This window comes from Taudactylus pleione, unplaced genomic scaffold, assembly GCF_031769625.1.
Source record: "Taudactylus pleione unplaced genomic scaffold, aTauple2 ptg000065l, whole genome shotgun sequence".
NCBI classification, from domain to species: Eukaryota; Metazoa; Chordata; class Amphibia; order Anura; family Myobatrachidae; genus Taudactylus; species Taudactylus pleione.
In genome coordinates this window covers 11,175,553-11,198,634 of record NW_028284467.1, presented here as the reverse complement: position 1 = coordinate 11,198,634, position 23,082 = coordinate 11,175,553, and the positions used below count along the sequence as shown (strand labels likewise).

The 23,082-nt window shown below is 42.4% G+C and overlaps 1 protein-coding gene across 1 annotated transcript in view; it reads left to right on the top strand.

Annotated features, from left to right (window-relative positions):
• Positions 1–23,082, top strand: part of LOC148534683 (chymotrypsin-like elastase family member 1) — a 67,876-nt gene that overhangs the window by 21,726 nt on the left and 23,068 nt on the right. The window contains exons 8-10 of the mRNA XM_088465874.1: positions 13,766–13,805; positions 13,897–13,989; positions 14,609–14,701. Of these exons, the coding sequence (XP_088322000.1) occupies positions 13,766–13,805; positions 13,897–13,989; positions 14,609–14,701 (226 nt within the window). The remainder of the gene's footprint in view (positions 1–13,765; positions 13,806–13,896; positions 13,990–14,608; positions 14,702–23,082) is intronic.

Sequence of the window (23,082 nt, the reverse complement as noted above, 5' to 3'; positions counted from 1 at the left end):
ACATGGTCAGCCTGCAAATAACAGTGCACCAAAGAAAGGAAGGGACAGGGATGTGTCAGGACCACCCATTCTGATTGGCAGGAGGGGTAATATTGGTGTAGGTTTCATAGAAATAAACCAAGTACCTAAGTTTCTCCATGTTCCTGCTCCACCAAGTTACTGATCCTCTAGTAGCGTAACAATGCAAATTATAAGTGCAATCTGGAACCTGACTCTTAGAGGAGGGCCCACAGACTATGGGGCCCAACGGGGATTTCCCTAGTACATCTGTGGGCAAGTCTGACCCTGGGTCTGACAATAATATGATAATTTTTTATGGCACAAACCACTCTGACACTCTTCCAATCTGTACTCTCCGCACATTAGCACTACAAGTCACTTTTTTTGCATCATCAATCCCCACCATCCTCTACATCCCGTTTCATAGCGCTACTGACACTGCAGCATCATTCCCGCTAGTTGTAGTCTTGTCATTGGTCTGACACAATATACCTGCCCATTTAGAAGCCAGATACACATACCCCCATGTCACATATGTAATATTAAGCACTGCTGGGACAGATCTACACGTGGAACCAAGACAAAGAAGCCCTAAGTATATAAACAATGCAGTATAAACAAAACAGTATCAGGCATGAATTGGGAGATGGCTCGACAGACATACGGAGATGGTCCATCGTGGGGCGTGTTGTGGGCGTGCAACTGAAGTGTTTGCATAAACAGAGGCTCAGTCGTTTACTTAGGAGGCCGTATTCAGACAGCAAATCTGCACCTGCCATAGGGCTGCTGCAAGTTTTGATGGTGGCATCTAAAGCTGTAGCAGGCGTTAGTAAAGCCTGTATGTATGGAAGTGGGCGTCTCTATCCTTGCACATTCATATGTATGGATGTACACCAGGGAAGGGCTTGTAGTGGCATTTGCCTAAAGTCACAGACAGACTACGGATGCATGTGCCTTTAACTCCACGTATCTCTAATAACATGGCTACCAATGAGCACCAACACAAGGATAGAGGGCAGATGGAACCCCTTACACCATTGGAATCCTAGGGGTATATTTACTAAAGTGCAGGTTTTTAGAAGTGGAGATGTTGGCCCTAGCAACCAATCAGCTTCTAATTAACATTTATCTAGCACCTTCTAAAAGATAATGGTTAGAATCTAATTGGTTGCTATGGGCAACATCTCCACTTCTAAAAACCTGCATTTTTGTAAATATGCCCCCTAATGTTTCAAACACCATATGTGAAGCTAGATTGCCCACAGCAACCACTTCAATGAACATTAGAACAACTAGACTCACATGGGTGCTGAACAGGTTCTGCACTTGACCCCATGCTGAAGACTTTATCTTTGGTTTCCAGTCTCTGTATAGTGTATACAATGTATACATACCAGACAATCTGACACGGTGTGACATGTGGTGTGCCGTATTACCACAGTGTCTTTTATTTTCTTTACAAGATTCTATTTAATAAGAATTAATATGATATTAAAATATGGGCATTAAATAGATGATCCATATAATTTATTTATTAGGTGTCACAAAGCTCTGCAATCTCAAATTATACAAAATTCATAAACAGGACAAGTACATACTAAGTTTATGAAGAAGGATCAGACAGGGCAGAGTGTCACAAGCTGCCGCACTGCGAATGCTGTGCGAGGCGAAGGCCGGGTGAGCATTTGCTGAATCTCCACCTACCTCCTGTCGATTATTTTGGGATCAGTCTGGATTGGCTCTGGCATCTATTTTTTTCTGGTGCAAACGCTGCGCCGATGCCGGTGATACAGTTTTCGTGTTTCGGGTTCTGGCATTGTCTCCTGTTTCCAGTCGAGTCCCTGTTCTCCTAAAAACAGGAAAAAAATAAGAAAAGTGTTCCAAGGAGCTGACAGATTAATAGTTTTAATCAATAAGTTAAAATTGTTATAAAATATATATATTATGCACATACAATAATTAAAATCTATAACCATACCACCCCTCCTATCAACTCTGAGTCTGAAACCAGAAAGACAAATTTCTAATAGTCCAATGAGGGTAGTATCCTGCTTTTGATCTGATTCCGAACACAAAAAAGTCTGTATCTACAAGTGTAGACAAATGTATCCAGTTACATCTTTCTTTAATCCAAATGGCAACATGATGATATAAAGATTGTATCTTTATGTCGCTTTGACAGGGAGAAATCTGATGAATATAGTGCTCAGATTGTAGCATAAAATGTCATTTATTTCTCAGCGATTATTGACATCTCCTAGTAATAAGCCGTTTGCCTGTTCTTATTGCAGCTTCTCATACAGCGCTATGCTGTATGTGTAGTCAGGTGAGCAATTAATAATTAGTTTGAAAGTTCACCGTCTCTGCCATCCTGAATAGCAGGTTTTTCAGTCTCAGGCCAGGGGTATTTCATTAGCCAGAATGTCTCTACGCGTTTCTCTGCCTCTCACGCAGTCGGCGGCTTCCTCAGGAGACAGGAGTCCCTGTTCTCCTGTCTTATTGTTATATTGCCATTTGTGTCATCCAGGCGGCAGTGTTCACATACCATCTACAAACCTGCCATTGGTGTTATCTAGGCAGCGTGGTCCGCATATCTGTCCTCTGCCGTTCGGGTCATCCAGGCGGCACGGACAGTACTCTGTGCCCAGAGTACGCACTCCAGCGCCAGCTGCCTATGGCAACCCGGCGACACATGTTGCACTCCAGCGTCAGCTGCTTGTGTCAACCCAGCAGCACAGGCCACACTCCAGCATCCTAAGTACGCAATCCTGTGTGCCAACGCCTGTGTCACCCCAGTGGTTCTTATCTCCATCTGCCACATCTAGCCAAGTTATACCAGCCCACAAGGCTCCTACACTGCCCAAAGGCCGCATCTTGTTCTATGGCCCACAGGTCACAGCTAGCCAAATTATACCAGCCCACAAGGCTGCTACACGGCCCAAAGGTCGCATCTTGTTCTACGGCACACAGGCCACAGCTAGCCAAGTTATACCAGCCCACAAGGCTGCCACATGGCCCAAAGGCCGCATCTTGTTCTACGGCCCACAGGCCACAGCTAGCCAAGTTATACCAGCCCACAAGGCTACTGCACGGCCCAAAGGCCGCATCTTGTTCTACGGCCCACAGGCCATAGCTAGCCAAGTTATACCAGCCCACAAGGCTGCTGCACGGCCCAAAGGTCGCATCTTGCTCTACGGCCCACAGGCCACAGCTAGCCAAGTTATATCAGCCCACAAGGCTGCTACACGGCCCAAAGGTCGCATCTTGTTCTACGGCCCACAGGCCACAGCTAGCCAAGTTATACCAGCCCACAAGGCTGCCACACGGCCCAAAGGCCGCATCTTGTTCTACGGCCCACAGGCCACAGCTAGCCAAGTTATACCTGCCCACAAGGCTACTGCATGGCCCAAAGGCCGCATCTTATCTTATGGCCCTTATGCCCATCAAGCCAAAGTCCCTGTTCTCCTGTCTTATTATTATATTGCCATTTGTGTCATCCAGGCGGCAGTGTTCACATACCATCTACAAACCTGCCATTGGTGTTATCTAGGCAGCGCGGTCCGCATATTTGTCCTCTGCCGTTCAGGTCATCCAGGCAGCACGGACAGTACTCTGTGTCCAGAGTACGCACTCCAGTGTCAGCTGCCTATGGCAACCCGGCGGCACAGGTTGCACTCCAGCGTCAGCTGCTTGTGTCAACCCAGCGGCACAGGCCACACTCCAGCATCCTAAGTATGCAATCCTGTGTGCCAACGCCTGTGTCACCCCAGTGGTTCTTATCTCCATCTGCAACATCTAGCCAAGTTATACCAGCCCACAAGGCTCCTACACTGCCCAAAGGTCGCATCTTGTTCTACGGCCCACAGGCCACAGCTAGCCAAGTTATACCAGCCCACAAGGCTGCCACATGGCTCAAAGGCCGCATCTTGTTCTACGGCCCACAGGCAACAGCTAGCAAAGTTATACCAGTGCACCAGGCTACTGCACGGCCCAAAGGCCGCATCTTGTTCTACGGCCACGGGCCACAGCTAGCCAAGTTATACCAGCCCACAAGGCTACTGCACGGCCCTAAGGTCGCATCTTGTTCTATGGCCCACAGGCCACAGCTAGCCAAGTTATACCAGCCCACAAGGCTGCCACACGGCCCAAAGGCCGCAACTTGTTCTATGGCCCACAGGCCACAGCTAGCCAAGTTATACCAGCCCACAAGGCTACTGCATGGCCCAAAGGCCGCATCTTATCTTATGGCCCACAGGCCCATCTAGCCAAAATATACCAGCCCTCAATGCTGTTGCAGGTCTTTACCTTCAAGAGTCATACTTGTGGCTTAACACAGAGGTTTTGCTCATGAAAGCTTAGTATCTAGAGGGCAGATACACATCTACCACTATGTTTCACAATCTATCTTTCCCCAATACATGTGTGTAGATAAGTTACCCCAAAGTAAAAAGAAGATTCCAGACCCCTGTACTCACTAACAACTCTAAATCTAGGTACATGCTATGCAATTATTGGTCCAATTTGCGAATAATCGGGTGATCGGCCTCTATTGTATAGCATATTAGAACAATCATTTCAGAGTTTCACCGATAAAATGGCTAGAAAACATCCACAAACGCATTCCTTCGATTATCCGATCTGTCGGTCAAGACCGAAAATCTCAGCCTCAATTTCCCGATATGGAGCAGTGTGTGCATTCTCGATAATCTGCCATATTTCCTATGCTTTATTCTGATTACCTCATCATTCTTGTTGGTGTACATATGCAAAATCACTGTGAAATTTGCGAGGTACTTAAGTTAAATTTAGCACAGATTTTGGGACCATGATTTTGGAAGAAAATCTTTCCAATTATCGGTTTGATAAAAAAATCGCATAGTGTGTACCTATCTTAAGATTGCTTACTAACATATTGGACCAGGGAGTGCTGACTCTGTATGGTGGTGGTGCGGTGCAGTTTATGAGGCATGGGGCTGTATATGGAGGGCATGGGTTTGGTACACATTGGCTGTATATGATTAACTTAAGGCTACTGATGAACTTAAGGCTACATATTGTCATGGTAAATTGGGCAAGATGCTTTTTGCCGTACAGTGTGTCGAAAGTATTTATACTTTCTAGCACTCTACTGAAATATCTAAATGATGTGTACGTATGATCAGTTGCTTTGTTAAATAGTATGGCAATCTGGGCGAGTGAGGGGTAGGCTGCTTATGTGGGTGATATTAATTTATGACATTAAGGATATTTATGGATAATAATGGTGTTAAGAGAGTGGGTTAATAAAGGATGATAATTAGAGAGTTAATGGAGAAGGATTATGAAATGAGGATGATGATTCTGGATCAGGGAATAATGATTGATGGAGGATGAGGGTTTATTGATGATTGTTGTATGGGTAACAATGGAGGATGACAGTCATTGTTCTATGGATAAATGTTTGCCTAAAAAAAAAAATACATTCTTGAGTACTCAATGAAATATGCATACTTGCCACTATCAGACACATAGAACATTTCCATGTGTAAGAGCACCTATTTACTTACCAAGCATATTTATAGGGCATAAGACAAATTTGTGTAAGGGACAACTAATGAGGATTAAATGCAATTGTTCCTCCACTTCAGATTTTGAATTACATTCTTAGAAAGATGTTATCCTCCTGCTCTGGTGGATAAGGCTCTTTATGAAGTGTCTCTTATGAACAGAAATAATCTTATAAAACCAAGAAATTCTAATACTGCTAACAACATACAAAATAACTCAAGTTATGATATGGCCTTCTTATCGAAGTATACTAAAACATCTAATCAGATTAGAGGCTATTTCAAACAACTTCATTCTTTTCTTAAATAGGATCCCTTATTTAACGATGCCTCACCCCCCAATACTAATATTATCTTTAAGAAGAATAAAAGCCTCAAAAATCTAATTGCAAAGAGCTTCTTTAATCATAAAAAGAAGTACCACTCTAACCACTTCCCAACTGGTTTCCATCTCACATACATGGTTGTTATTGATGCAATAAGACAAATTGCATCACCTGTGGATATATCATAAACAAAATGATGCATCTGCTAGTCAATCGATATATCCTATTAAAGGATTTATTACTTGTAAATTATGTAATACATAATTTGCAATATATTTAGTCTACTGTAGATGCAATCTATATTATGTTGGTTGTACAACATATTAAATATAGAATCAATGTACATAGGAGGAATGCTGTAAAGGGTTTATTGACCATGTCACTATGCAGAAATCCACAAAAAAAATCACAGTTGTCTACGGGTCACCAGTTCTGAACATATAAAAATAGCAGGAGACCATTTCAAGTCTATATCTCAATAGGGAGTTTCCGAAATATATCAGCTTAACAGCAACTGGACTTAACGAGTCTCCAGACTCAGCAATGTCCACTAAAATCCTTCTACCCTGTCCATTTTCCATCCCCCTAATATCTATGTGCCGGCCCCCATCAACCCCTACAATTTTTTTCTACCCATTTTTATTCCCCCTCCTTTTCAAAACCACTCCATCTGCCCAGTATGGGGGATCATTCTACTTGAGAATAGGTTCCTATACCACTTGAGTGAATGCCTCATCCCCCCTCCCCACACACAGGCACCCGTTTTCCCCGCTACCCCTTCTATTTCTTCCCACCTTGCTCTATTCCCTTTGGGATGGGCTAACAACACTCCATCTTTGAGAATAATTCCCTATTCCATTGATGGGTTTGCCCTTCTCCTTTTCCCCATTTTTTCACCCTTTTCATCCTCTTTCCTCCATTTCCTCAATCTCCTTCCTCTCTACTCCTTTTCTAATCTAATTCCCTTTAACCTTTTCCCTTTCCCTAGGATGACTTATTTTCAATCTTTTCAAAATTTTTTACATTTTCTCAATATTTAAAAAATGAAAAAAAATTCTACATCCTATTGTCTTTTTTTCCCTCAGTTATTATGTTTTTTTTCTTATCACTAGGTCATTGCAAACATCCCTATCTTTTTCTAAACAGGACAAATACAGTTTTTAGGGGGGTTAGGATTATTTAGGTTTCATTACTAGGTTTCATTAATTGGTTCATGTATATTCTTTTGTAATTTCATAATTATTTATAAGTTTGTATTATTTTATATGAAACAATTGAGAGAATTATATCCACAGTGGGTCAATCCTTCCCATTAATAAATACATGTTTTTTATGTTCCATAGGATAAGTAACTTATTATTTTTATATGTTCTATGGTGTCATATGGATAAAAAATTGTGTTTTTATGGTAATTATATATGTTTTAATACAACAATGTGATTCCAAAGTGTGTTTTGACAGAAAAGTGTTTTCACAAGAAAGGGCGAAGATCGCTGTCTGGTTCATATGTGATCAGATAGATAATGGTTTACATTGCAAGTATACTCAATATTGGATAAGGTGAAAGAACTATAAATGGTATATAGCAAAGGGCGCTGTCATGGATCGCTGTTCCAAGCAGCTGCTAAAGGGGAGGTAGTCAGCCTCCTGGATAACATTAGAAACAAGTAAAAAGCAGCGCTGTACTAAAGATAATAACAATTTATTACAAAAATGAATTAACAAATAAACCCAGTACTGAGTGTGATTACAAAAAAGGAATTCCTGAGTGGATGCAAAATTAAAATACATGAACGTTCAATATAAAAACATTGAGGTAAGAACCCTTTAGGCACTTATAGTAAAAAAGGAAGCAATGATTGATCACCCATCAGTTTTAGAAGTAGCATATAGTCCAATGATAAGTGTTGTTTGGTTTACCAGCTTCTGATGCAAACTGAAAGGAGTCCTTGGTTAACATTGATCTCATAGCAAATAATGTTCCAATGTATGCAAGTGGAGACTCCTAATTGCCAGTATCTGGAAGTAATGTACAAAGTCCCGGATCCAAACACTGTATCCAAAGAATATAAGGGTGCTGGCATCCAAAGTGTCAGGTGTCAATAACTGGGATCAAACCATCACACCAATGCGTTTCACTGCCTTTTTCAAGGTATCTGTATGCCCGCAAAACAGCCTTTAAATAGTGGCTTGCATTAGGATTTAATAGTCCCCAGGTGTAATCAGTTGAATTCGTCATCCACATAGTATATATAATTACAACAAATGTTCAAATAAATGGTCACAATAAGAGGCAAACCTGTAAAAGGTTGGAGAATAGTACACAATAAAATATATATATATATAATGATAAGCACACTTATTTACTTACAGTACCGCAGGTCAGATCGTAACATGACTGACCCTGCTGTTTACATTAGCAACCATCTGGTCTATCATTGGTTGTTTCAGGGTCACATGTTGGAGACTGAGGGCCAAATGTAATAGGGTGTCAGTTTTAGTAACAGTACAAACTCGCACTTTCTCGCACTTTTAAAAAGTGAGAGTTTGTACTGAAACTCGCAAATTCAATAGCCTGCGAACTTTTCAGCTCGAGGCTACTGCATTTGCGAGTGCAGGCGAATTTAGGACTATGTAAACTGACACCTTTTAATGCGAGTAGCACTAAAAGGTGCGAGTTTTAGAGAAGCTATCACAGATCAGTGAGATCCGTGATGGCTTCTGTGTGTGTGTAAAAAAAAAAAACGTGCACCCCCTCCCCAAAAGCATAACCAGCCCCGGGCTTTATAAAGCCTGTTCTGGTTCTAAAAATACAGGGGCCAAAATGCGTAGGGGGCCCCTGTATATTAAGAACCAGCACAGGGCTTTGTTGAGCTGGTCCTGGTTCTGGAAAATCAGGGGACAAAAAGAGTAGGGGTCCCCTGAAAATTCCAGAACCAGCACCGAACTCTGTCTAGCGGGGGGATAATGCCACAGCCAGGGAAAACTTTTCACCGGTTTCCCCGGCCAAAGCATTATCCCTGACCACTAGTCAGTCCAGGCCAGGGATCTCTGGGGAGTTGGGTACCCCCCAATAAAGGGGTACCCCTCTCCAGGGCACCCCAGGCCTAGACTGATAGCCCGGGGCTATCCCGGGCACCCTAGGGCGGTGGGTGCCGGGTTGATAGTGTAAAGTGTAAAAATAAGTTTTCCATATTGTCTTTAGTTGTAGAACCACAAGTACCAGCAAGCCTTCCCTGCATGCTGGTATTTGGAGAACCACAAATACCAGCATGTGGGGCATTACGGGCCCGCTGGCACTTGTAGTTCCACAACTAAAGAAATACGTAAATAAACAAACATACCCCGTGAAAGTAAAACATACATGCACACTCACACTCACACATACTCACCTAGTATCCGAAGTAATCCATAGGGGTGTACCTGTAAAAAAAATCCATTCTCACCTCTCCTATGCGTAGATCACGTCCTCTTCTCCAAGTAGGCAATCCAGCTGTTAAAATAAAAAAACGCAAAAAAACCCGATCCATACGGACTGAGCAAAGGTATGTGTGTACACATACCTTTGCTCCGCCTAAATGACCGGGGCACATGTGTGCCCCGTCAGTGAAGAGGCCGCCAGCCAATCAGGGAGAATCTCCGTCGGAGCAGCTCCCTGATTGGCTGAATGCGGCCAGCCTGTGTCTCCCATAGACGTCTATGGTGAGAAATCCCCATAGCCGTCTATGGTGGGAGCCGCTACATCGTAACCGCAAGATTAATTGAGGTTAATCTTGTGGTTACATCAATGATACAATGTTTGTTTATTTACGTATTTCTTTAGTTGTGGAACTACAAGTGCCAGCGGGCCCGTAATGCCCCGCATGCTGGTATTTGTGGTTCTCCAAATACCAGCATGCAGGGAAGGCTTGCTGGTACTTGTGGTTCTACAACTAAAGACAATATGGAAAACTTATTTATACACTTTACACTATCAACCCGGCACCCACCGCCCTAGGGTGCCGGGGATAGCCCCGGGCTATCAGTCTAGGCCTGGGGTGCCCTCGAGAGGGGTACCCCTTTATTGGGGGGGTACCCAACTCCCCAGGGATCCCTGGCCTGGACTCACTAGCGGTCAGGGATAATGCTTTGGCCAAGGAAACCGGTGAAAGGTTTTCCCTGGCTGTGGCATTATCCCCCCGCTAGACAGAGTTCGGTGCTGGTTCTGGAATTTTCAGGGGACCCCTACTCGTTTTGTCCCCTGATTTTCCAGAACCAGGACCAGCTCAACAAAGCCCTGTGCTGGTTCTTAATATACAGGGGCCCCCTACGCATTTTGGCCCCTGCATTTTTAGAACCAGAACAGGCTTTATAAAGCCCGGGGCTGGTTATGCTTTTGGGGAGGGGGTGCACGTCATTTTTTTTTTTATTAAAAACATTTAACATAAGTACACACAGAAACATGTACATATCTCATGGATATGTGCATGTTTCTGTGTTAATCTGACCTGCTCAGGATATACTCGCTGGCCTGAAGCAGGTCTATTATTTGGGGACTTTTGGTAATCTTTTTTTTGCGAGTCTGAAACAGACACCCTATTACATTGGGCGAGTTGATTGTTTTCAATGTGAAAACATCTGGATGCGAGTTTGAGAATGGAGAGTTTTAGTAACTCTGAAAAATGCGAGTTTTAGTGAACAGACACCCTATTACATTGGAGAGTTGTGAAAAATTGCGAGTTTAGCACCAAACTCGCAATTTACCAAAACAGACACGCTATTACATTTGGCCCTGAATGTCTGTGATGGAGCACGGCGTCATCTCACGTCGTGCTCCAAGCCTCTGACTGGATCTGCCTGTTCATCACAGATCTCTACGTTGGAGCGCAGTGTCTGTGTCACGCTTCAGATCTCTGAACGGACCTGCCCGTCTTGCACAGGTGACGGCCCGTGTCACGTGTTGTGGTCTTACAGACCGAACCAATGAGTGGCACAGACTGAACCTATCAAAATCAGCCTGTGCATTGCAACAGAAATAAACAAACAAACTAGGACATCATATATTATCATATATTAGGGGTGCCAGCAAGCGTAAATGAAAATAGATATAGAAACAGTTAGACACCAGAGTTCTCCTAAATATTCACTAACTTATGAACCGATGATAGACCATTTTAGAGTTTTTGATAAATAATAAAAGTTATATGATAAACCATGAGAAGTAGACCAAAAAACGAGGAGAGTCTAGGTTTAGTATATACAGTTCTTTAAATAGTGTTTCATACATTTATAGTTTGTAGTTTCCCAATCACTCAGAAAACAACAAGACTATGGTAGACTTAACATACCCATATTCATAACATGATCAAGGGAGCTTAAATTTCATTCAATCGATTCGGAAACAGAAAGTAAATAAATACCTAATATGTCTCCTGTAGGCATAATTGCCTAAATCTCTTCATAGATCGCAATAATGGGAAGGTGGAAGCTATTGATTTACTGGAAACAACAACCAAACAACATAAGATGGCAAAATCGATAAAAATTATGAATAAAAAATGATAAACAGAATAAATGGATATATGTAGCTAAAAAAAATGAAGAAATTACAAAATTATAGCTCAGTACTTGCAACTAAACCAGTGTGTCTTAGCAGACCTCCAGCCTGTTTCCCTCAGGCAGTGAGAGACTTTGTATGGGATGTAATGTATTGCTGTTACTCACACATAAATTGATATACACATACTGTATATAAATCCTATGTAGCAAATGGAATGATACTTCTTGAAAAAATGGAAAAGACTGTAATCTCCAAATAATGACAGTAAGAGATGGATTGGATACAAAGTTTCCAAATATGAGGCTCAAAAGTTATTTGCCATCATCGTTGTATATATTGTAATCGATACTTTGAATGGTTGGAGACCAGATTTATAAATCTTTGAGAACTAGAAAAATGAGGTTAAAGCTGAGTAGCTGTTTCTTGTAATCAGGTAAATTACAGTACCTGTAGAGCTGTGTTGCACTCCACACAGAAGCATGAGAGTTCTCTAGCTGCGCTAGGATAAGTTGCCATGTGTGAGAAAGAAATAATCACTTGCGTTGTACGAGGGCTCCGTGCATGATATGAACCCTCATGGCTGCACTCTTGTGCTGGATGTATAGTGCTGTCTGTGTGGGATGGTTGCGGGGAGTTACATAGACGTTACATAGACAACCTATTTTTATGTGGGATGGAAATGAGGAGTCAGCCAATACATTTGTGGAGTATTTGAACATCAATCCTTTTCAACTCACTTTCACCAGCAGTTGTAGCAGGTTGTCCATCAGTTTCTTAGATATTCCAGTTTATATTAAGGAGGGCCATATTCTACATGCACGTATCAAAAGAAAACCGACACTTATAATTTTAGACCATTTAAGAGTAACCATTATCAAAAATGGCTACAAAACATCCCCTCAGGTCAATTACGCCTCATACAAAGAAATTGTTCGGAATTTGATGAATTCAAAGAACATTCACATGAATTATTAGAAGCATTTAGAAGGAAACAATACCCAGATACATTACTACAAGACTCTTACAATAAAATATCCACAATGGAGAGAGAAATACACTTTACAAACAAACAGCCAAAGGAGTCATTAGATGTAAACAATTTCAACCAAAAAGTTAAATCTTTAACCAAATATAATTCGGCAGCAGATAAAATTATGGCTATTATTATGCCAAGACCTCTTATGCAATTTAACTGTATTATTATTAGGTTCAGCATGGTAGAGTGTGCACTTGCAATTGTCTGTTTCTGCTTGCAGCACTACAAGTCCCAGCAGGTAGCACCTCACATTGTGCTTAGGGTGTGCAATCTAGGGCCCCTCCCCCTATGTATTCTGTACTATGTGTATGCATGTACACTGGAAGGACGAGACTCCTTCCACCTTGATTAGCACCCCTCTCACCTGTTCCTGAGTTTTTTTTAATTAGCAAGGAGTCCTTGCACTCCAGACTGCACATCTAATGAGACACACTGACGGTAAGACCTATCATATATATATATATATATATATATGCTGTGTGTCAGTTTTGGGACTGGTATTGGGGTGCGGGGCTCTGAGGGCTGGTGTGGCTGGACTGCGTCATGGCATCATACTGTACACTTTTTCACTTCTTTAGCTTGTTTTTTCTATATGTAGCACTTTATACACTTTTTAATATATACCCCTACTTATGTAGGACTTAACACATAGGCTTTCTTTATTATTCTTTAACCCTCACTTTATATCTCACACTATTGTGATGCCATGGGGTGGTTCTGCTGGGTTGGCCTGGGGGGTCCCGTGCCCTGGATTTGTTGCATAGGAGTGTTAGGGACCTGCTTGATAGAGGTCACCTGGACGCGGTGGGCATGCCCATAATTATGGCCATTATTATGCTAAGAACCTCTTATGTAATTTAACTGTATTATTAATAGGTTCAGCATGGTAGAGTGTGCACTTGCCTGTTTCTGCTTGCAGCACTACAAGTCCCAGCAGGTAGCACCTCACATTGTGCTTAGGGTGTGCAATCTAGGGCCCCTCCCCCTATGTATTCTGTACTATGTGTATGCATGTACACTGGAAGGATGAGACTCCTTCCACCTTGATTAGCACCCCTCTCACCTGTTCCTGGGTTTTTTTAATTAGCAAGGAGTCCTTGCACTCCAGACTGCACATCTAATGAGACACACTGAGGGTAAGACCTATCATATATATATATATATATATATATATGCTGTGTGTCAGTTTTGGGACTGGTATTGGGGTGGGGGGCTCTGAGGGCTGGTGTGGCTGGACTGCGTCATGGCATCATAATGTACACTTTTTCACTTCTTTAGCTTGTTTTAGCTTGTTTTTTGCCCTGGATTTGTTCCATAGGAGTGTTAGAGACCTGCTTGATAGAGGTCACCTGGACGAGGTGGGCATGCCCATAATTATGGCCATTATTATGCCAAGAACCTCTTATGTAATTTAGCTGTATTATTTTTTATATATTCTTTTATTTAAAGATACATTAATAGAGAAAGTCATCAGGTTAACCAGACTAGACATGTGAACAACTCAGAGGGAAAAGCTACAGCCCAAATTGCTAAACAAAAAACGTAAAAACGTAAAAGAGAGACTTCATATACAGCTAGAAGAAAAACAGTTATACGGATTCCATGGAGACCTATGATAAGGATGTAGCTGGGGAGGGAGGAAGACACATGAGGGGAGGAGACAAGGAACAACAAAAATGAAAAATCACATGACAATATAAAAAAACAGGCACAAATGTAAACATAAAAAACAATCGCCCTGGGACCCGTGAGGAGACCAAAGATGGCCATGCACAGATTAGAGAGTGGAGAAAAAAGTGCACCAATAGGAGAAAAAGAGGGGGGAGGGGGACAGGTAGGACAAAGATCATCATAACTGGTATCCTGTGAATTACAAAACAAAGTACAACACTCTGCACCCGTGCCAGAACTCATAACAGACTGCAAAAATATGGTTAAGGACAGAAACATTAACATGAACTGCACGTATTGCTTACAGTAAAACGAAACATGAACATTTCTAGAGCAGAAAGCTCCCATACATATATAGAAAGAACAACAGCAAACAAAGAAAGCTGTTAAATGTCAGATGAGGTCAAGTAATTCAGTCAACATCACCATGGGATTTAGGCAGAGAACTCACTTCTTCCCATGGACTGTATGCCACAGGTCTTCCCTGAAGACACTCGGCAGCGGCGGTGGATCAAGGCGAGAAGACAAAGCAGACCAATCTGCAGGTCCACACGAGGGATCTGAAGACCATCACAGAAGGAGTGTAAGTCCCCAGGGTCTTTGAGTGAGTGGAGAGTTCCATTGTGATGGACCAGGAGGCTCAATGGGAACCCCCCAGTGGTATTTCAATTGGTGTTTCTTCAGCTCCTCAATCAACAGGCTCATTAATCTTCGCTGCTGCAGCATACTCCAGGAAAGATCTTGAAAAATTTGTATGGTGGTGCCATTAAAGTCAATGCCCTGTAAGGATCTATCTTTCAGGAAAATAAGATCTTTATCTGTAAAGTAATGAAGCCGACAAATAATGTCCAAGGTTTATCACATTGAATGTGTCTGGGCCTCAGAGTTCTATGAGCCCTGTCAAAAACTATAGGGGTGTCAGGAGCCTGCTCAAGGACCTCATTAAAAAGCTTTGTAAGTATGCCGATAATGTCCTGGGTCTGCACATCCACTGGTATCCCCCGGATCCTTAAATTATTGCACCTGCCACGGTTGTCCAAATCGTCCAGCCTACTAAGCATCTGTCTTATCTCTAAGGCTTGTTGGGCTGTTGTAGAGTGAATGGAGCGATGATATTCCACCATCTTCTCCTTCCGTCCCTCCATTTCCAAGAGGTGGTCTGCAACTTGAGCAAGGTCCGCATGCAGGGCAGAAACATCTTTTTTAAAGCCTTCATGGAGGCATTGTTCAGAGGCTAAGAGATCTTGTTTAGTTGAAAGAGACACTGGAGAATAGTAGCCAAATAACTTTTAGAGGCAGACGACCCGGACTGTAGTGAGGATGCCATGGAGTACTCAGTGTCAGAAAGAAGCAAAGGATCCTGTTCAGGAGAAAGAGGGGCAATCGAGCCCGCAGAAGAGAGGAAATGATCCAACCACGGTTGGAGCAACTGGCGATACTTGGCGGGACCCTTGGTTTTACGATGAGTTGACTTCCTGCCCTTCGACATTCAAATTAGACCGGCACGGGATCAGAATAGCGGCTACAAAATATTCAACATAGGAGACGTCAGAGTAGAGGCATGATCCAAACTGTGTCCCCTCCTCCCAAGGTGCTTATACAGTCAGTAAAGACATATATTCATATTCAAGGAGGAATGACCCTGAGGACCCAAAGATGGTTCATTGTAGGACTTGCAGTAGAAAAGTAGAAATAGAATATAATTGAGGTGTAGTTGCTGCAAGCAGCCACTAGAGAGAGCTCCAACACAAGGACAAGCACAGATTGTTGTTTTAACCTGGAGCCACACTAAAACAAGCCTCCGTCAGTGGATAGAGATGCAGGGATCACTTCCAGGTGCAGGAGTGTACTGTGGAAGGTGAGGGAGTTGTAGTTGCTGATTTGTGACAGCCACAGGAGAATCAGGTGCAGGGCAGGTAGCTGGACATTTTTTGTTTGTTTTTTTCCCCTATCTCAGCAGCCATGGCAGCAGGGGATGCAGAGCTAGACACCCACCTCCTGCACTCCGGTAATCAGCAGAATACATTCATTAGTCAGGGGAAGGCAGCGGGTGCAGTCACAGCGGGGGCTGGCATCCTCAAAATGGCGGCCAGAGCACCTCTGATAAATGCCTCTGCTGGAGGGGCAGCACCAGCGGGTGCTCGAGCAGGGAATAGGCAGTCCACACACGCAGCAAGGTCCAGGTAGCTGACCAGGAGAGACTCGATCCACTAGCCAGTGAAAGAGCTCAATTAGAGAGTAGCTGGTGTGCTCCACATCCTCCATCATGGGCTATCAAGCCCCTCCCCTCCAATTTAGCTGTATTATTATTAGGTTCACCATGGTAGAGTGTGCACTTGCATTTGTCTTTCTGCTTGCAGCACTACAAGTCTCAGCAGGTAGCACCTCACATTGTACTTAGGGTGTGCAATCTACGGCCCCATCCCCTATGTATTCTGTACTATGTGTATGTATGTACACTGGAAGGACGAGACTCCTTCCACCTTGATTAGCACCCCTCTCACCTGTTCCTGGTTTTTTTTAATTAGCAAGGAGTCCTTGCACTCCAGACTGCACATCTAATGACGCAGACTGAGGGTAAGACCTATCATATATATAAACATATATATGTTTTTATGATCAAAATATGTTTTAAGTATACTATAGCACCTTACTCCTATTGTTTACTATATGTTGGACATCTGAAATTAATATCAGAGTCAATTAGATGGTGAAACTATAAGAAAATGGCCGCCGCAATAGAACTAAAGACATAGGAGTATGACTGCTTCATGGCATCATACTGTACACTTTTTCACTTCTTTAGTTTTTTTTTTTTATATATGTAGCACTTTATACACTTTTTATTATAATCTCCTACTTATGTAGGACTTAACACATAGGCTTTCTTTATTATTCTTTAACCCTCACTTTATATCTCACACTATTGTGATGCCATGGGGTGGTTCTGCTGGGTTGGCCTAGGGAGTCCCGTGCCCTGGATTTGTTCCATAGGAGTGTTAGGGACCTGCCTGATAGAGGTTACCTGGACGCAGTGGGCAGGCCCATAATTATGGCCATTATTATACCAAGAACCTCTTATGCAATTTAGCTGTATTATTATTAGGTTCAGCATGGTAGAGTGTGTGTAACCCCCCAGGAATAACCCCAAGACTGTAATGGGGATAACATAGCTTTTTTTACTCTCCAAAATACCAATGGTTAATGTGGCTTCCAGGCAATACAATGTTGCCAGTTGCCTTGCATGTTGCCTGCAGCTGATTGGGTGCCCTAAGGGTGGGAAGCCCAGATTTAGAATGTTACCCTGGATCTGCAGAAGGGATATATACAGCTGCTGCATAGGCTGGGTGGTGTGCAGATCCAGCATGAAGTGTACCAGCGAGGAGTGCTGGGAAGGAGAGTTTGTGTGAAGCATTTTACTAGTGTGTGCAGCCACAGCAGCAGCTTAGCGTTATTGATTCCAACCTATCTATACACCCTAAATGTTGCTATTTAGCGTTATAAGTCGCACAAGGAATAATTGCTCTTCAGACATTGATTGTGGCTCCAAAGCACAAAAAGAAATTATTCACCAAAAAGCAGATAGTTACACGCTGTGATCTAAATACAATTAGCGCAAACAAATTATACAATCACAAGGTACAGTCGAAACATACGCAGGTGCTCTGGATCCAGATTTCCGGCATAAAAGGGGAAGTCTCAGTCAAAGAAAGAACAAGCAGACTAACTACTGGAAATAGAGCATCCATATATATACCCTTACAGAAATAGGCAATACAATAGAACAAGTTGGCATAATCCCATTGGTTCTTCTTCCTGGTTCTTCTGTTACGATACAGTTCATAGGTCAGTTTGTAGCCTCCAACAGCTCTTTGTGTCCATTTTCCTGCTGAAGAACAAGTCTAAATTGGCTAATAAACATAACATCACAGAGTACATTTCAATGCCTATCTCTCTATGATCCATAATTTGCAGACGCATGTTGCGATTTCCTCGCCGATGGAACCTGAGATCTGCAAATAAACAGTGGTTCAGAATAGCACCAAACACGGTCTGCTTATCATGTACTAAACCTGAGATGTTAAATACAGTCGCTGTATTACATACTTAACAATAAATAAAACATTGAATATAAACCTTAATGCTAGGGAACTTTTTTATGTAAGTGTGCAGTGTGTAAGTGTAATGATATTAAGAGAAGATGCTAGTTAGCGCTGTGCGTCTACGTGTTTGTGAAGTACACCGTGGCACGTGTTTTGCAGGGTTGTGTATATTATATGTTTTAGTAAATGTATGTATTTATATAATGATGACTTTTAACATTGTTCTATTGCGTGGGAATCGCACGATACTAAAAAATAGCATCGCTGTATGTACTTATAATGTGTGAGATTCCCTAAAAATGGCACTGGGCGGCCATTCGCAAAATGGCGTCTTGTTGCCATTCGCAAGATGGCGTCGTGCAGATTTTAATTTTAACAGATTCTGGGCCTGATTCAGACTGAGTGCTCGCAACCGGGTCGATGGTTGCCCAGAGCGCATGTGCACAACGGAGCTGGCTCCGTCGTGCACATGCGCAAGACCTGGATAGCGATGGGCAATCCGTCACTCCGGGTCTCGCACCAAAGGGGGCGTGCTGTCGATGTTGAGTGACAGCACGCCCCTTTGGTGTGCGGGTCAGGGGGGGTGTCTGCCCAGACGGAGGCATTCCCATGGGAACGCCTACCATTTGGGGGCGGCCCCACTGACATCACAAGTGATGTCAGTGGGATAGCTTTCAGCTCTGTTTGAGCCGAAAGCTCTCTCAAGGGTCTCGTCACAAGCCCAATGGTCGTGATGGTCTTGACCATCGCGACCATCATCCTGGCCGCTTGCATTAGCTGTGGGTGGCAACCCACAGCAATGCGAGTGGCCAGGAGGCCGCTGAATAAAAAAAAAAAAAAAGACGCCCTGATTCAGAGCGAGGGCTCTGTCAGAGCGTTCGGCTCTGAATCAGGGCCTCTGTCTCAGCCAATTATCCAGCTTCATAGACGATGTGATATTTATTTGGAGGGGGGAGGAGACATCATTACAAAACTTTTTACAGTATATTAACAACAACAATAGGAACCTTCAGTTCACTTCCAATTACAGCAAAAAAGAAGTACAGTTTTTAGACCTAGATATCTTCATTGAAAATTCAAAGATTCTCACTAAAACACATCACAAGGTAGTTGATGTGAATAGTTACATTCTGGCCAACAGTAATCATCATCCAAATTGGATTAAAGGTATACCAAAGGGACAATTCACCAGACTAAGACGGAATTGTACAAACATGGAAGATTATGTCACACAAGGAGAAAACCTTAAACACCAATTTGGACAAAAGAAGTATAATATGGGAGAGGTAGAGACAGCATATAATACATTGAAAGGTACATCAAGAGAGTTACTGCTAGAAATTTCGACAAAACTATGCACCAAAAAGAGTGAGAAAAAGTTTATTTCATTATAGAATACAGTGGAGCAGGCTCTAGAATTAAGACTATTTTACAAAAACACTGGCATATTCTCCAGATGGACGATAAATTAAATCAAATATTACCCAGTAAACCAGATCTCGTATTTCGGAAAGCACGGATTTGAGGAAGAAACTAATTCGTAACCAAATAAAAGAAACAAAAGAACAGAAACAGAGGGCCTGATTCAGAGCCGGACGCTATTTGCGGACGGTCGTTCTGAAAAAGGGGCCGGACATTTAAATTAAGCGCTCGCTCTTTGCGGTCTGTTGACGCCTCTATGTCTGAACGAGCGAATGAAACATGCTCTCGCTATTTTGAAAAAACGCCCCCTGGCCGCTCGCATCATATGTCATCTCCGCTATTAGATTAATCGAGTACATCGAACGGCGTATGAACTGCTCGCTATTCTTGTGGTAGCATTTTTCTACCGCAATCATGCTCGCAGTTCATACTAAAAGACAGCCAAGTGACGTGGTCGATGACGCTGCTTTGTTAATTATGCACACCCTTAAAACGCCCGTTTTGACCGATTGGCACGCCTGCGTTCGGATCTCCACTCCCCGTTTTCAAGCACCTTCCCCTGTTACCACCCACAAACGCCTCATTCTGTCACTCAAATTAGCAGGCATTCGCTATTTTGCGAGCACACGAATTCCGACCGCACTGACTGGTTGGCGCATGCGCATTACAACCCATACTCATGCGCAGATGTGCGAACATCGCTCGGAGCGAACGAGCGGCCGCTTACGAGCGGCTCTGAATCAGGCCCAGAGTACAATAGGGGACATCCGGTGGCGAAGGGATACTTCCATTGTGGGAGATGTGCCAATTGCAGAAATTTAGGATTCAAAAGTACAAAACCCATCAATCGTATCATATCAAAAATAACATCAAGAAAACATAACATAAGAGACACTATCACGTGTGACAGTGATCATGTGATCTACATGCTGGAGTACCCTTGTTGAGCGGCCCACATACCCTCCAGTATGTGGGCCGCTCAACAAGACCCTTAAAATCAAGAGTAACTGAGCACTTTTAGAAATATAAAGAAAGGGTACCAAAATCACGGTGTATCAGAACACTTTAGGTTAGTGCATCAGAGTGACCCTAAAGGATTAAAATTTACAGGAGGGGCGAGAACAAGATAGAAAAGATAGACCATGCTGAAAGTAGATGGATATTTGAACTACAGACTCTACAACCAGAAGGTCTCAATATTGACCCTTAATTATACTGAATATATTAAGATATCTGTAAGAGAATAAATTAATATACTACATGATCATAAGTCAACAAATCATTATATCACATGATCATTGATCATTGATTGTGATCACGTAAAATGTAGAACTAATACAGCAATGGGTATAAAAGGAACATGAGAATATATGTCCAATATGAGAGGACAACAGTTAGACAACCTAGTCCAAAAGATCTGAATATATAGTAAAAAGAGACAGTGGAGGGTTACTTAGAGTGGGCATACCACTTATTGATTTAGGTAATCAAAAAATAAGCCTAAAATAAAAACAATACTAAAACATCTCAATAAGTTTCCTTGCATGACTGATTGCATTATGCGCACATAACATATTGGGAATCTAAAATAAGTGCAGCAAATATTAGCTGCATCAACCATATGTATACCACATACTTACCATCATTACATGTGGACTGAAAAATATTTACAGATTGTTTAATAATTATCCCTTCACAATCAAATACATCATAATCACATGCATATAATATACGAAGCATTCCTATATATAACACATGCAGGTGTTATTTTGGCTGTATCAATCACATGTACTCTAAACATCAATAACATTTGTACAATATAACATCTGAAAAAGGACGTATAGAAACAGGTGGAGGATTGGCCATATGAACACAATACTGTGAGACCTCTACAAAATGGTCGCCACCAGAATTAGAGACTGAAGCCCGTATAATAGGTAACTAACATCTATGGCAACTAAAGGGAACTTCAGCCACTAGAGGACAGAACACAAACAAACAGTGGCTACAGCACCAGTTCAACGCATGCGCAAAAAAGACATTGATTGGTGGAACCCACGTGACTGGTCACGTGATCGGACAAAGTGACGAACCCGGAAGTGCGGCAGGAAAATACAGCGAACGGACAACTGAATTGAACCGCGAACGGACAACTGAGTGAGTATAAAGCAGAGGAAGACAGACGACCCCATTTGCCCTTGAAAAAGGCCAAATTGAGGACGAAACGCGTTGGGTCTAGCACCCACTACTGAATATCTCTTATTGACTTTTTAACAGGACATTATAGCGTGTATGCTTGGATGGTTATAATACCATTTGACAAATAAATTGGATTATTTTATCTACTCCCATTATTATAACATCATTAGCATTGCACAACACCACATAGCCTCTCACTCACATCCACTGGGACAGGAGCCGGTTACCAGGAGGACCAGCAGAAGCTGTTTGGTAAGTACCATCCAACTTACCTTTATCTGCACCACCAGTGTCCACACAATCCTGATACTGCACTCATTGTTTTGAGGTACCCAAGGTGAAGTAGAGGCAAGAAAAGGTGTTCACTTTGCATGCAACAGACAAGAATTAACGGGAGCAAGATATAGAAGTAGGACTACACTTTAACCCCAGCATAATTGAATACACTGCCTACAGTTTTTGCCAAGCAGACACATCACACCATCTTGAATTGACTTTCCATAAACTGATGTTACTAGTGACTCCATATTTAGATATTATTTACAAATTGAAAATTCTGCCTACAGTTATTGCCGACCAGTTGGAGTAAGAAGCCCAGAGCCACAACATTTTGCATAATATGGGATACAGCCAATACACATAATTCTAAAGTACACATTCATATTAATTACTAGACCACAGAGCGCTCACCCTTCCCCCACAAGTACTATCATAATTATAAGAGGTTGGAACACCTCATAGAGTAAGCTGCTAGTGGTTTAGTGGGTTAGGAAAACATCCTGAGAGCGCCCACCATCTATTGTTTATTAATTATCCAGCTTCGACAGTCCACCCTTTTATAGCAAACAACTGATTTTACAATTAATTTAGGCTTACATTATGACATATTATTTAATGTTATATTATGGGGTGGCACAAGGTGGTTCTTAAACCATCAATAATGTGTCTCTAGGGGAGCATAAAACTACCCTTATACGCACACCGCGGATCTTGGGAGATCATGGGAAAGATGTGGAGATGCACCTATCCTATAAAGGAAGTCATCATCGGGGAGAACATAAGGAATAGAATGCATCATGATCATCCAACACATTTCCCTAACAAATGATCCTATCTCAGGTTCTCCCATCTGGCTACACACGTTTCTGGTTGTATAATCCTGGCACAGTACCCTTCTGGTACTTTGCTAACCATTTCTTTGGTGTTACTTAATGTATACCGATATCGGAAGTGTCTCCCA